Source organism: Scyliorhinus canicula, chromosome 11 (genome assembly GCF_902713615.1).
Source record: "Scyliorhinus canicula chromosome 11, sScyCan1.1, whole genome shotgun sequence".
In the NCBI taxonomy this organism is placed as follows: Eukaryota; Metazoa; Chordata; class Chondrichthyes; order Carcharhiniformes; family Scyliorhinidae; genus Scyliorhinus; species Scyliorhinus canicula.
In genome coordinates, this window is record NC_052156.1 from 95,043,954 (window position 1) to 95,060,492 (window position 16,539).

Genomic DNA, 16,539 nt, shown 5'->3' on the forward strand with positions numbered 1-16,539 from the left:
GAAACTAGACTAGTCTATTTCTAAATTAGGATTCAAATATGTTTGCAGAAGTAGACTAACTTGATATGATAGCCTTCACCTGCTTTATCTAGAACAGGGGTGGGCAAACTTTTCCGTGCAAGGGCCACATTCAGAAATTCACAATTCACAAAGGGCCGCATAGTATATTAAGTAAAATAATTACTTCACCCTGTTATGATTCTGGGCGCCTCATATAGAACATAGAACAGTACAGCACAGAACAGGCCCTTCGGCCCTCGACGTTGTGCCGAGCAATGATCACCCTACTCAAGTCAACGTATCCAACCTATACCAGTAAGTAACCCAGTAAGAAGTCTTCCACCCCCCCCCGCCCCCCCCCCTCATTAACCTTAAAAAAAAAAAAAAAAAAAATTTTTTTTTTTTTAAAAAAAAAAATTTTTTTTTTTTTTTTTTTAATGACTTGGTGGGCCGCAGAAATACCTTTTGCGGGCCGCATGCGGCCCGCGGGCCGTAGTTTGCCCACCCCTGATCTAGAAACTAAGAACTGCCTGCAGGTTTCAGACCAGTCCGATTTAAACTCTGAGTTAATGGCTGGGAGATAGACCAGGAACAGAAACCGTCGGAATGCTTAAAAAAACAACAGTAATTTTCACTCTACTGAGTGAAGATCTTCTAAAGCCTAGTCTGATTTTATATTTTCTCTCTCTCTTTCATGTTTTGTTTCATGACTTTCTGTGGCTCATGAACAACTGCTTAAGCAGCAGTTTGCAGTTGCAGGGCCGCCATTCCTTATGAAGCTGCTTTGGATACTCGCTTGTCATTTATCAGTTTAACCAGGAGAGCGAGAGAGAAACCCTACTTGCGCTCTTTGGTGTCAATGAAATTGATTAATATTATCTTCTATGAAAAGAGGAAATGTTTTGAATAAAGTGTAGTGATTTTTTTCTTCTCCTTTTTGAAAGTACTGAGCAATCAAAAGCAGCATTTTCGTAGTAACCCAAATCCAAGTAAGGCTTTGGAATTTTCTTTGTGATCTATCAGTGTACATGATTTCCCGAGAGTAGCAACAGTCTGCCAATGTTCTGATCGACTGGTTGAATAATTTTTTGTTCCTGTAGCCAGTTTGACTTCCTGAAACTGCCTTCCAAATGTTTCTAAATAACTGAATATTGGGAGTAGAACTCACCTGCTGCTGAAACCTCTGCCATGTGAGTGGCCAAAAGTGCCTTGAATTCGGGGAACCAGATTATTCACATGTGCAAAGTAGCTTGGCCAATTTTTTCAATGCAACAGCTGTGAATATCTCTACTCGGACCTGAGCAGGAAGTGAGGGCTGCAAGCTTCTGCTGATATTTCCCCCTTGCTGCTGGGTTAGTTGCAGTAGCTCTATTGTTGTCGCCATCATTGAGCTTCAGCTGTAAAGATTCCTGTCGAACAAATTCACTTGCAGCTGTTGAAGTTGGTCCATTGAAGTATACGACTTGGCGATGTTGGATAGAAACATTGATACTTGGCTTTTACTGTTGGCCGTGACTGTTTTCTATTCAGTCAGCCCATTTAGAAATGCCAATTTATTTCCATATATTAACAGATGTTAATTGAAACTTTTGCACTGTTTTGCATGTTTTGTTTTGAAAGAATATTATATGTACCGTCATGGGTAAGTGGTTATGTTCATTTTTATACAGGACTGAGCTCCAGGTGAAATTTATAAAGCTGCTGTATCTGGATGGTAAGCTGATGCACTATCCCTTTACAAATCTATAAAGAAGTTCTATGTTGAGCACCAAATCTGTCTACAGTCTCTGGCCATGATAACAACAAATGGTTCAGTCATTATGATGGGATCGAAAGGGGGTCTTCATGTCAAGCTCAAGGTAAAGTAATTATAATATTGACTTCAGGTCGTTTGATCATGCTGAAATTTCTGTTAAATAAGTAGCATAAGAATTATTGTTTGATAATTAGTGAATTTTTGAGGTGTTTGATTCTAGTGATAACTACATGTAATCTTTTGACTGTAAAAATGAGATTTTTGAATCTCCAGAGTTTTGAGAGATGGATCTATCTCGTGTGAGATCTGACATCAGTAGTTTTCAATCTGTTCAATTTGCAACTTTGGCCTAATAATGGAGGAAGAATGTAATTGTCAGCAAAATAAACTCTGTAGAGAGTACTTGATATGATTCAAATCAATCAATTGAAAGTGTCAAGGTGGCAAATAGAAAAATCTGTTTCCATTTCAACATCATTTTTGACTAATGTTTATTCATAATACCGCTTTCAAGTACATAGTTCTGAAGTGTTGATAGCATTTCTTGTACTTAATATTCATCTCTAATAATTATGTTATTGGACTAATAATTCAGTGGTATGAGTTCTGATCTAACGGTGGCAGTTTGTGAATATAATACCCACACGTGCGTCCCAGCCAATAAGATGGCACTGGTTGTGCTGGAGTGCGCCCATATAGTTGATGGGTTGGCTGGGGCCAGAGGGAACACATGTATGACCCGTGCCCATGGTTCACAGTGTGCTGTCAGCAGTGTGCGCAGCTGTATGGCTACCTTTCCGGTTGCGGCAATGGTGTTCCGTGTCTGGCCACCCCTGCACCATCCAACGGAGAATCCCAATCCAAAGTCTCGAATTATCGATTCCCCAGAAAACTCTCTTTTATATAAACAAAATTCCATCAGCCCAACTCTTACGTGCTTTAAAATGTACTGTACTACATGCATGTCATACATATATCTGAAACTCACACATTTATCACTGTAGCACCAACATTGCCGGAGATCTAAAGGGCAAGCTGCCTGACTGAAGGAAAAATGTACTACACCTTCTCTTCACCTGTAAAGATACATCTATCCACGGTGGTACTGGTGGGAGTGGCCACTGCATAATCCTTGAGGAGGACCAACCCCTGCCTTCACTGAGAGCATCCTACTTGGTGTTGTGTAGCATGGCCACCATGCTAAATGGGATAGATTCAGAACGGATCTAACAAATTTAAACTAGACCACCTCGGTGAACTACAAGGCGTGACCTCATGGCCGGTATAATCCCTTACTCTATTATTATCATCAAGCTAGTTGACCCACCCCAGTTCAATGAGGAAACAAAAGAACACGCAGGAGCAGCACCAGCGCTTGGTTAAAAATGAGCAGCCAACCTGTGAGGCTACAATAAGGACCAGGTGTCTGCTTTGTATTGGAGCAGTATGTGATAGACAGAGCTAAACGATGCTGATAATCCTGATTCTTTTGCTTGTCAGTCTGGTCTCAATAAAATTTGAGATGGATTTGCAGGTATCAATTATTTATTTTTAACCACTTGCAAGGCTGACCCGCTCTATAGAGATTCAGAACACGTACAGTCTCTCCTGAAGCTCCCAGAACCAAGTGAGGTCGAAGACAAAGAGATCTCTGCACATATCATTCAAATGGCATCAAGTTTCACATACAAGATTCCCATAGGTCATCCTATACACCACCTGGCCAGGATATCCTGATTGGCTCACTTCGCATTCCTCAACCCTGGGCCTCTTGTTACCCAGCATCAATGTTCACCATCCTCTGCACGAGGCTCCCTCCCCCTTTCTGGCCATGCTTTGCTCAATTTCTTTGTCTGTGAACTCACTACCATCGGACCGGCCCTATCCTCGACATTTATTCTAACTAATTATCCTATTTTATATCACATTGTTTGTTCAATTCCTCAATGCCCCATCAACAGACCAAACAAACCTCCATAATCCAACATCAACTTGTGAATGGATGTGAATAGTTAAATAACAGACTCCTTCAGTACTGCACTGGACATGCTCAGTTTGGGATGGTATTTGAACGCTGAACCATCTGATTTGGTGATTAGAGTGCCATCAGGCTGACACTGCTCAAGCCACTAACTACCTCGAGTGCAGCGACCGCTATCAGCTCAACCAAGTGGGAACATTGCTCAGCTACATCCAGTTCACAAAAAAACAGGAGAAATCCAAATTGGCCAGTAAACGCCTCATCAATCTACTCATCAGCAAATTGATAAAAGATGATATCATCCGTACTCCGTTACCAATAACATGCTCAACTTAGGTTTCCATGGGACCACTTGATTCCAAAAGCCGTGCTCCGAAGCATGGACAAAAGAGCTGAATTCCCGAGGTGAGACATCAAAGCAGCATTGACCTGAGTGGGACATCAAGGAGCCTGACTAAAATTCCAGTCAATGGGGATACAGGGGAAAATTCTTCACTGATTGGAGTCATAGCTAACACCAAGGAGAATGGTTGTGGTTGCTGGAGGCCAATTATCTGTCCCAGGGCATCACTGCAAGAATTCCTCAGGGTAGTCTCCTGGGCACAATCATCTTCAGTGGCATCATTGTTGAGGTCAGAAGTAGCAGCAGCCTATCTTTGCATACAGAACACCAGGATAACATTCAGACTTGGGCTGTTAAGTGGCAGGGAATGACCATTTCCAAGAGTTGAACCACCTCACCATGACATTCAAAGATGTTACTATCAAGTCTCACAATAGAAATAACCTTTAAATCATTGCTGACCTGGAACTTAACTGGATCAACTGCATAAAACCGATCAAGAGGCTGGGAATTCTGTGGCATGTGACTCACCTGACTCCACATAATTTGCCCACCATCTACAAGGCACAAGTCAGGAGTGTGAAGGATTTCACTCCAATTGTCTGGATGGGTGGGTGCAGCTCCAAGAACAGTGGAAGCTCAACACCATCCAGGATTAAGCAGCCTCACTTGATCAACACCCTATTCACCATTATAAGCTTTGCCTCCGTCTATCTCTGGCTTACAGGCTGCAGTGTGTAACATCTGCAAGATGCGATGCAGAAACTCATCAAGCTTCTTTTGAAAGCAACTCCAGAACCCAAAAGATCTAGATTATTAGAAGAATAAAGCCAACAGGGACATGATATCCCCATCACCTCCAAATTTTCCTCCAAGTCGCAAACCATCCTAACTTGGACATGCACTACCATTCTTCATTGTTGTTCAGTCAGAATTCTGACACGATGGGAGCATCTTCACCCCCTGTCTGAACAGGTCCAAGAAAGTGGTTCACTACCATCCCTCTAGGGTAACTAGGGATAGGGTGACAACTTGTGTGGATGCATTTTGGTTTTTAAAAGAAGTGCAAGTTACAATTAATGGATTTCCCGTTCTCTAGTTACATTTATATATGTAAAGTTCCTCTTAATTTATCTGAAATTTTATGATATTCCATTGGAAAATAAAGCATAAAACAAGAAAGACCATGTGGCCAAACTCCATTTGTTTTATAGATTATTTGGTTCATGGGTTCGCACTAACTCCTGAGGAACAGAAGCAGCTGTCTTCGCCGAGAAAATTAAACTGAGACAAATTGCTGAATGTTCTTCCTGTCCTAAAAACAGTTTCTGGATCCCAGTAACTTCGAAAAATGTAGCTCCAACACTCAAAAACCATGACACCGTGCAGGACAATCTGCCTGCTTGATAGACAGCTCACAACCATTTTAAATATTCACTTCCTGCACTACTGACTCACAGTGGCAGCCGTATGTACGATATGCAAGTTTGTTTTTTAAATTTAAGAGTACAAAATTCATTTTTTCCAATTGAGGGGCAATTTAGCATGGCCAATCCACCTATCCTCCACATCTTTGGGTTGTGGGGGGTGAAACCCATGTAGACACTGGGAGAATGTGCAAACTCCACACGACAGTGACCCAGGGCCAGGGCCGGGATCGAACCTGGGACCTCGGCACCATAAGGCAGCAGTGCTGACCACTGCGCACCATGCTGCCCCGTACGATATGCAAGTTGTACTGCAGCAGCCTCACAACGCTCCTTTGATAACCTGCTTCCAAGCCAGTGACTAAAAATACAAGCGCATCTCCAAGCTACATAGTATCCTGACATGGAGCTATTTTGCCATTTCTTCACTGTCACCCCGGGTCAAAATCCTGAAACTCCCTCCTGACATCTACACCATATGGACTGCAGCAGCTCACCACACGTGTCAACAGCAATTGGGGATGGGCAATAAATATCTGGCCTCGGCAGCCAGGCTCACATTCTCTGAATGAATCGCAAAAAAATACAGCTCTAACTTTAGTATTCAATCAGCTCCATCGACGATCTCCAGGTTTCCCTACAAACGGATTCTTGGTGAACATTGGAGCATTGCACCTCACAATTTGCCACCCGTTTATCCTCTGACAAGCCTTGGCTTGAAAATTAGCTCTCTGCCCAATATTGGTTTTTAATCCAGTGGCTGAATTAAATTTTTAAAACAAATAAAATAATAATCTTTATTGTCACAAGTAGGCTTACATTAACGCTGCAATGAAGTTAGTGTGAAAAGCACCTAGTCGCCACATTACACGCCTGTTCGGGTACACAGAAGGAGAATTCAGAATGTACAAATTACCTAAAGCACATCTTTCGGGACTTGTGTGAGGAAACCAGTGCACCCGGAGGAAACCCATGCAAATATAGGGAGAACATGCACAGTCCACACACACTGACCCAAACTGGGAATCGAACCTGGGACCCTGGAGCGGTGAAGCTGGAGTGCTACCCGCTGTGCCGCCCAACTCTCAGTTTAAGATGGCTAACTCCAATTTGCATTACTATACGTTACACGTTCCAATTAATTGGAAATGGAGTCCGTCTGTTTGCAGGAGTCCGTTTGTTTGCAAAACCTATCAAGACAATGAATTCAGGGAAGTGTGAAAGATTTGTATCTCCATTCTCATTATCAATCACCTGTTAGACACTACCATTACGAATAATCACTTGGACAATGGGACCCTGGCTAAGTTTGCCACAGACATGAATTGATCAAGTCACAGTTCACATACATGGACAGTGCATTTTTAAAAAAATTGCCCTGACAGTTGGAGAAGGAAGGTTGCTCGACAGGGCAACTCGCTGTCTGTTTCAAATCTGTTTAGCAGATCTGAGAGCAAGCAGTTTGGGAAGAATACCTAAGTGGGGTCCGTCCTGCTACTTTTCTGCAAACCACCTGGTAAACATGGAGCCTTATTTGATGACTAAACATTCAGGAACGTCCTGCTCCTTTTATAAGGTTTTACCCAGGGACGTCCTGCTGCAGAGATTTCTTAAGCCAACCCCATGCGACTATCTCCCAAACGCAACCACCTCTGGTCTACATCTTAAAACCTGCAGCATCGAGTCCATTGACCTCTGCCTGAAACGACTAAACTACAGACTGTACACTTTTATGTAATGGTCTTATCTGATTCTGTAATTTGTCTGTGCTGTGTGAGTGAAAGTCAGTGTGTATATTATTTTACAAAGGTTCTCAATATTTTCAACCAAAAAATAACTCTTGCTCTCGCATGAGAGAGCAAAGAAGTCATTTCACTCCTCCACCTAATCATAACAACCCTTCATATCTCTTTTCCCCCCCCCCCCCCATGTCTATCCGAATGTGCCACAGGCAGCATGGTGCTGAACCATTAATGCCTCAAACAGGGTGCCAATGTGTAGCAGATGGATGGTACTTATTTAAGGTGCTGCTCGAGGCTCGGTGTTCTAGGGGTATGATTCTCGTTTTGGTGTTTTCGGTCTCGAAATTTGCGGAGGTCCCGGGTTCAAATCCTGATCAGGCACTTTGATGTTTTCTGCTGGTCCAGCAATATATTTTCTTCATCAAAGGTGCTGCTTCTACATGGACATTTTTTTGGATGGAATTGGGTCATCCTTTTCTTTTCTTTTTTTTAATAACAATTTTATTGAGGTAGTTTTTGGCTTATAACAGTTACAGACATCATCAGAAAGGAAGCAAAAAAGGCAAAAATGTGCAAACATCCACGTACTTTCAATACTTCCACCGTAACATATTGCACAAGCCCCGCTCCCCTCCCACCGGTACTACCCGCCATATTTTCCCTCCTACTCTACTCTAACCCCCCCCCTGCTGACGCTCACTCTCCCCCCCCCCCCCCCCTGCTGACGCTCACTCTCCCGCAAAGAAGTCAATAAATGTTGCCACCTCCGGGTGAACCCCTGCACAGAACCCTCAAGGTGAACTTGATTTTTTCCATCCCCAGGAAACTCGACATGTCCGCAAGCCACCACTCAGTCTTCGGGGGCTTTGAGTCCCTCCACGCCAATAATATTCGTCGCCGGGCTATCAGGGAAGCAAAGGCCAGCACATCGGCCTCTTTCTCCCCTGGACGCCCGGGTCTTCCGAAACCCCCAAAAATTGCCACCCCTGGGCTCATCACCACCCTTGTTTTAGCACCTGGGACATGACCCCCGCAAATCCCTCCCAGTACCCCCTCAGCTCAGGGCATGCCCAAAACATGTGAACATGGTTCGCTGGTCCTCCCGCGCACCTGGCGCATTTGTCCTCTATCCCGAAAAATGTGCTCATCCGAGCCACCGTCATATGGGCCCGGTGAACGACCTTAAATTGGATCAGCCCGAGCCTAGCACATGTCGCGGTCGAGTTTACCCTACTCAGGGCCTCTGCCCACAGCCCATCCTCCATTTCCCCGCCTAGCTCCTCCTCCCATTTAAGTTTCAGTTCCTCTGTCTGGGACCCTTCCTCCCTCATGAGCACCTTATAAATACCCGAGACTCTACCCTCCCCTTCATCCCTCCCAGAGACTATTCTGTCTAGGATCCCCATTGGCGGGAGGCGCGGGAAAGATGGGACCTGTCTACGAACAAAGTCCCGCAACTGTAGGTATCTAAAATCATTTCCCCTTACCACCCCAAATTTCTCCTCCAAGCTCCTCAAACTCGCGAAGCTCCCTTCCAGGAACATATCACCCACCCTTCCCCCCCCTGCTCGCCGCCATACTCGGAACCCCCCATCCATACTGCCGGGGGCAAACCGATGGTTGTCGCAGATTGGCGCCCAGACAGACGCCCCCATCTCCCCCACATGCCTCCTCCACTGGCCCCATATCCGCAGGGTCGCCACCACTACCGGGCTGGTGGTGTACTTGGCCGGCGGCAGCGGTAGAGGAGCCGTGACCAGGGCTTCCAAACTGGAGCCCCTGCACGAAGCCGCCTCCACCCGCTCCCAAATAGACCCCGTACCCACCATCCACTTCCTTATCATAGCGATGTTGGCCGCCCAGTAATAATTGACCAGACTCGGCAAAGCCAGCCCTCCCTCGCTGCGGTTCCTCTCCAACATCGCCTTCTTTACCCGCGGAGACTTTCCCGCCCAGACAAAGCTCATGATCAGCCCGTTAACTCTTTTGAAGAAGGACTGTGGGATAAAGATCGGGAGGCACTGAAAAATAAACAAAAATCGAGGGAGGATTGTCATCTTTACAGTCTGCACCCTCCCTGCCAGCGACAGCGGGAGTGCATCCCATCTCCGAAACTCTCCCTTCATTTGCTCCACCACCCTGGCCAAATTTAACTTATGCAGCCTGCCCCAGTCTCGTGCCACCTGGATTCCCAAATACCGGAAATTTTCCTCAACCAGCCTAAACGGTAGCCCTCTCAATCTATTCTCCTGGCCCCTTGCCTGGACCACAAACATTTCACTCTTGACCGTATTTAATTTGTAACCTGAGAACTGGCCGAACTCCCTCAGCATTCCCAGTATAGTTCCCATCCCGGCCACTGGGTCCGACACGTACAGGAGCAGGTCGTCTGCATAAAGAGAAACCCTGTGTTCAACCCCGCCCCTCACCATCCCCTTCCGACCCTCTGCGGCTCTCAGCGCCATCGCCAGCGGCTCTATGGCCAGCGCAAACAGCAGCGGGGAGAGCGGGCAGCCCTGCCTGGTCCCTCGGTACAACCTAAAGTACTCCGACACTTCTCTGTTGGTCCTGACGCTGGCCCTCGGGGCCTGATATAATAATTTGATCCAATCCACCAATCCCTCCCCGAACCCAAACCGTCCGAGCACCTCCCATAGATAGTCCCACTCCACCCGGTCAAAGGCCTTCTCGGCGTCCATTGCCACCACTACCTCCACCTCTCTACCCGCCGGGGGCATCATTAGCACGTTGAGCAATCTCCTCAGATTGGCCGCCAGCTGCCGACCTTTCACGAACCCCGTTTGATCCTCCCCAATCACCTCCGGTACACAGTCCTCCATTCTCCCCGCCAGCACCTTTGCCAGGAGCTTGGCGTCTACATTAATCAGGGAGATTGGCCTGTAGGACCCGCACACCTCCGGGTCTTTACCCTGCTTCAATATCAGAGATATGGTGGCTTGTGACATTGTCGGCGGCAGGGTCCCTCTGTCCCTTGCCTCATTGAAAACCCTCGCCAAGACCGGGCCCACCAGCTCAGAGAACTTCCTATAAAACTCTACTGGGTATCCATCCGGCCCCGGGGACTTCCCCGACTGCATGGCCTTTAGGCCCCCCAATACCTCCTCTACTCTAATCGGGGCGCCCAGCTCTTCCACTTGCCCCCCCCCCCCCCCAACTGTTGGGAATGTTAACCCGTCCAGAAACCTTTTCATCCCCTCCGGTTCTTCCGGCGGCTCCGAAGTATACAGCTTACGATAGAAGTCCCGGAATACCTATTCAATTCTGCCGGATCCTCCACTTTGCGCCCCCCCTCGTCCCTCACTCTACCTATTTCCCTGGCCGCCTCCCTCCTCCTGAGTTGCTGCACTAACAGTCTGCTAGCCTTTTCCCCATACTCGTACACCACTCCCCTCGCCTTCCTAAGCTGTTCCACGGCCCTGCTCGTGGATAGTGCCCCCAGTTCCGCCTGTAGCCTCTGCCTTTCCCTGAGTAAAACCTCCCCCGGGGACTCCGCGTGCTCTTCATCTATCCGGCCCATTTCCCTGACCAATCTATCCATCTCTGCCCGGTCTGCCTTGGCTTTGTGGGCCCCAATTGAAATCAGCTCCCCCCGAACTACTGCCTTTAGCGCCTCCCACACGGTCGCCGCTGAGACCTCCCCAGTGTCATTCACCTGCAGGTAATTTTTTATACATTTCCGAAGCCTCTCGCAGATCCCCTCCTCCGACAGCAGTCCCACATCTAGCCTCCATTGCGGGCGTTGATAACTCGCTCCCCCGAACTGCAGGTCCACCCAATGCGGGGCATGGTCTGAAATGGTAATTGCTGAGTATTCCGTGTTCTTTACCTCCCCCATACAGTCCCTGCTTATTACAAAGAAATCTATCCTGGAATATACTTTATGGACGTGAGAGTAAAACGAGTAGCCCCTTCCTGTTGGCTGTCCCTCTCTCCAGGGGTCCACTGTCCCCATTTGCCCCATAAACCCTTTCAGCTCCCTTGCCATTGCTGAGAGTCTACCCGTTCTGGGACACGACCGATCCAAAGTCGGGTCAAGGACCATGTTAAAGTCCCCTCCCATTATTAGCTTGCGAGAATCCAAGTCCGGGATCTTCCCCAGCACTCTTTTAATAAAGTCCACGTCATCCCAGTTCGGGGCATATATATTCACCAGCACCACCCTTCTCCCCTCCAGTCTGCCCCGTACCATCAGGTATCTGCCCCCCCTGTCTGCAGATATGCCCTCTGCCTCAAATTGCACGCGCTTGTTGATCATGATTGCCACCCCTCTGGACTTCGAGTCCAAGTCCGAGTGGAAGACCTGGCTAATCCAGCCCTTCCTTAGCCTGGTCTGGTCTGACACTTTCAGATGTGTCTCCTGCAACATAATTACGTCCGCCCTCAGGGCCCGCAAGTGCGCGAACACCCGCGCCCTCTTAACCGGCCCATTCAGTCCCTTGACGTTCCAGGTGATCAGCCTGGTCGGGGGGCACATCCCACCCCCCCCCACCCCGCCGGTCAGCCATAGCCTTTGTCGGGCCGGCCCCTGACCCGTGCGTCGCGCCATTCCTGGCCCGCCCTTTGGCTGCCTCCACCCTCGACCTCCTTTCCAGTGCCTATTTCAAGTCCCTCTCCCGTCAGCAGAACAACCCCCCCCCTCCCCTAACCCCATCCCCCGATACCCCCACCCCCGCCATCTACTGGCTGTAACTTCCCCCCCATCTGACTTCCTTGACTAGCCAATCTGCTAGCCCGGTGACTCAACACTCCGGCGCCTTCCTGTCCCATTCCCCTTGTTCCCCCGTCCTCCTCTCCCCCCCCACTGGGGCAAGCCGGTTCCAGTGTCTTCCACGAGCTGCACAAAAAGCCCAAACAGGAAAAAAAAAACATAAAAGGGAAAAAAAACCACAGAAAAAAGAGAAAAAGCACATAAATGTCCATGCACAAAGGAAAGAGTCTCAAATGTTCCGCTTGGCCCCTTTGGCCCAGCAAACCGTTGAGCAGCGGTCCAGGCACATTCGGCGTTCCTTCCCACAAAAATCCTCGGGCCCTAACTCGCGTCCTTGGGGCCTCCTTTCGGGACCAGCCCCAGGTCCCTCACAAAATCCATCGCTTCTTCGGGCTCGGAGAAGTAGTGGTGTTGACCCTGGTGCGTGACCTATAGCCGGGCTGGGAACAGCAGACCAAACTTCACGTGCTTCTTGAACAGCACCTCCTTGACATTCTTAAAGGCTGCTCGCCGCCGAGCCACCTCCTGGCTTCGATCCTGATAAATGCGGAGAACACTGTTGTTCCACGTGCTGCTCCTGGCGCTCTTTGCCCACTGCAGCACCCGCTCCTTGTCCACGAACCTGTGGAACCTAATCACCATCGGGCGGGGGGGTCCGCCCGGCCGCCCCTGCCTTGCCTGCACTCTGTGTGCCCCCTCCAGCTCCAGCGGTCGTGGAAAGGCTTTGGCTCCCATCAGCTGCTTCAGCAGGTCTGCTACAAACGCTGCAGCATCAGCTCCCTCCGCCCCCTCCGGGAGGCCGACCATCCTCAGATTGTTCCTGCGGACTCTATTCTCCAGCTCCTCCACTCTGTCCAGCAGTCTTCTCTGCCGCTCTTTCAGGCCGTCCACTTCTACCGCTGCAAACCGTTTGCGCATCCGCCTGCTCCTCCACCGCCTCTCCCAGCTCCTTAACTTTCACATCCTGGGCGTCCATCCTCTGGTCAGCTGATCCACCGCTTTCTGGATTGGGTCCAAGCTGTCCCGCTTCAGCGCTTCAAAACTGGACTTCATTACCTGGAGCATGTTATCCAGCGCCAACTGGATTGCTGAGTCCGGGGTCCGTGTGTCCGCCATCTTAGGTCCCAGGTAATTTTCTTCAGGTCCTTGTCTCTGTCCCTTTTTCTCCTTCTTCTTCTGCCTTCTGGAATCCCGCTGTTCCATATGCCGCAGCCCGCTCCTCAGCGCCTTCGCTGCCGCTTTCCTTTGCCCAGCACCTTAAATTTTTCCCCCCTCCTGGGCATCTGAAGTGGGTCCAAGCTGTCCCTCCTCAGCAACTCCAAACTTTTTTTTCCCTTTGTCCTGGAGGAAGGAAGGTCCGTGGGTCCACCATCTTACCCTTCAGGTCAGCTTCCTCCTTGCCTCCGTCTCTCTCTCTTTTTTCCTCACCTGCTGGCCTCCCACACTTTCATTTTCTGCAGCCCGCTCTCCTCTTCTATTCCCGGCAGCCTTTCTGCCGCCTCCGTGGTCCCGCTATCGCGGGGAATCAGCTGTTCAGGCCCGCCGGAGTGAGAGCCCACCGAATGTGCGGCTCACTCGGACATCGCCGCCACCGGAAGTCCGGTCATCCTTTTCATCACGCGTAATGGACCTGACTGTACAGATTTCAAGGCTAAGTTGAGCCTGTTTTCTAATAGGATACCAGCTTGTGTCTAAGCTCATGCAGTGGTTTTCTATAATTGCGTGAGCATATTTAAAGGGAACAAGATTACCAGGCCCATTGTTATTGAGTGTTAGTCACAGGGATGTGAAATTCGGCAACATTATGGTCACTATTGTTATCAATGAGCTTATCAACATGACCTTCAACTAGGCCAGTGGATCAGAAGAAAATATGGAACAAGTTGCCAGGAAAATATGTCCCACTATGTCTCATGATGAATTTATTCAGCAAACTTAATTTACAATAGATGCAATATTAAGGTTAACGTGCAGGTTCAATCGGCAGTTAGGAAGGCAAATACAATGTTAGCATTCATGTCAAGAGGGCTAGAATACAAGACCAGGGATGTACTTCTGAGGCTATGCTTTGGCTGAGATTATCCTAGTTATCCAGTAGTTTGAACTGGGCTGTGGAGTACAATGTAAATTAGAGAATTTCTCCTAATCTGAACAATTGTTTTATCTCTTAAAAAGCTGAGATAAATAAATAACTTAGATAGAAGGTAATGCTGAGACGCGAATGCATGACTCCAGAATACCGTAAAACATAGGAGCAGAATTAGGCCACTTGGTCCATCGTGTCTGGTCCACCATTTAATCATGGCTGATATTTTTCTCATCCCCATTCTCCTGCCTTCTCCCCATAACCCTTGATTCCCTTATTGATCAAGAACCTATCTATCTCTGTCTTAAAGGACACTCAGTGGCCCCCGCAGCCTTCTGCGGCAAAGTGTGCCACAGATTCACCACCCTCTGGCTGAAGAAATTCGCCCTCATCTCTGTTTTAAAGGATCGTCCCTTTAGTCTGAGATTGTGTCCTCTGCTTCTTGGTTTTCCTGCAAGTGGAAACAATCCACAACCACTCTATCCAGGCTTTGCAGTATCCTGTAAGTTTCAATAAGATCCCCCCACCCCCAATCATCCTTCTAAACTCCAACGCGTACAGACCGTGTCCTCAACCGTTTCTCATACGACAAGCTGTTCATTCCAGGGATCATTCTTATGAACCTCCTCTGGACCCTTTCCAAGGCCAGCACATCCTTCCTTAGATACGGGGCCCAAAACTGCTCACAGTACTCCAAATGGGATCTGACCAGAGCCTTGCATAGCTTCAGAAGTACATCCCTGGTCTTGTATTCTAGCCCTCTCGACATGAATGCTAACATTGCATTTGCCTTCCTAACTGCCGACTGAACCTGCCGTTAACCTTAGAGAATAGTGAACAATGACTCCCAAGTCTCTTTGTGCTTCTGATTTCCTAATCATTTCTCCTTTTGGAAAATAGTCCATGCCTCCATTCCACCTTCCAAAGTGCATAATCTCACACTTTTCCATATTGTATTCCATCTGCCACTTCTTTGCCCACTCTCCTAGCCTGTCCAATTCCTTTTGCAGCCCGCCTGCTTCCTCAATACTACCTGTCCCTCTACAGATCTTTGTATCATCTACAAACCTAGCAACAGTGCCTTCAGTTCCTTCTTCCAGATCATTAATGTATATTGTGAAAAGTTGTGGTCCCAGCACAGACCCCTGAGGCATAGCACTAGTCACTGGCTGCCACCCTGTAAAATACTCCTTTATCCCTTCTCTGCCTTCTGCCAGTCAGCTAATCCTCTACCCATGCCAGGATCTTAACACCATGGGCTCTTAATTTATTTAACAGTCTCCTATGTGGCACCTTGTCAAAGGCCTTCTGGAAATCTAAATAAATCACGTCCACTGGTTCACCTTTGTCTAACTTCCTTGTTACTTCCTCAAAGAACTCTAACAGATTTGTCAGACTATGTCCTCCCCTTGACGAAGTGGTGCTGACTCAGTTCTATTTTATCATGCACTTCCAAGTACTCCGTGATTTCATCTTCAATAATGGACACTAAAATCTTACCAATGACCTGAAGTCGGGCTAACCGGCCTATAATTTCCCGCCTTCTGCCTCCCTCCCTCCCTTAAACAGGGGTCTTGCATTAGCCACATTCCAGTCCTCTGGGACCCTTCCTGAACAAAGAAAAGTACAGCACAGGAACAGGCCCTTCGGCCCTCCATGCCCGTGCCGACCATGCTGCCCGTCTAAACTAAAATCTTCTGCACTTCCGGGGTACGTATGAATTCCCATCCTATTCATGTATTTGTCAAGATGTCCCTTAAACGTCACTATCGTCCCTGCTTCCATCATCACCTCCGGCAGCGAGTTCCAGGCACTCGTTACCCTCTGTGTATTAAAAAAAAAACTTGCCTCGTACATCTCCTCTAAACCTTGCCCTTTCGCACCTTAAACCTATGCCACCTAGTAATTGACTCCTCTACCCTGGGGAAAAGCCTCTGATTATCCACTCTGTCTATGCCCTTCATAATTTTGTAGACCCAGGGGGTCCTGCCTCCAGTGATTCCTGAAAGATCACTACCAATGCCTCCACAATCTCCTCCACTATCTCTTTCAGAACCCTGGGGTGTAGTCCATCCAGTCAAGCTGATTTATCCACCTTCACACCTTTCAGTTTTCCCAGAACTTTCTCCTTAGTGATGGCTACTGCACTCAACTCTGCCCCCTGGTTCTCCTGGAGCTCTGGCATCCCACTGGCGTCTTCCACCGTTGAGACTGGTGCAACGTAACTATTCAGTTCCTCTGCCATTTCTTTGTTTCCTATTATTGCTATTCCAGCCACATTTTCCAGTAGTCCAATGTCTATTGACTCCTCTCCATTAAAAATGTAGGTGTGGGGTACCTTTTCAGAACAAAGTCTTGAGAATGCTGGCAATATTAAATTGTATTCAGACATTGAGTATATTCGCTCCCTCCTCCTCCTCTCCCTCCTCCTCCCCGACCCCCATTTTCAATGCACCTTTCACCAACTTTGAGTGA

General features: G+C 48.0%; 1 protein-coding gene across 1 annotated transcript in view; it reads left to right on the forward strand.

Annotated features, from left to right (window-relative positions):
• Nucleotides 1–16,539, forward strand: part of LOC119973206 — a 61,185-nt gene that overhangs the window by 18,124 nt on the left and 26,522 nt on the right. The window contains exon 6 of the mRNA XM_038810861.1: nucleotides 1,672–1,859. Within this exon, the coding sequence (XP_038666789.1) occupies nucleotides 1,794–1,859 (66 nt within the window). The 5' untranslated portion in view covers nucleotides 1,672–1,793. The remainder of the gene's footprint in view (nucleotides 1–1,671; nucleotides 1,860–16,539) is intronic.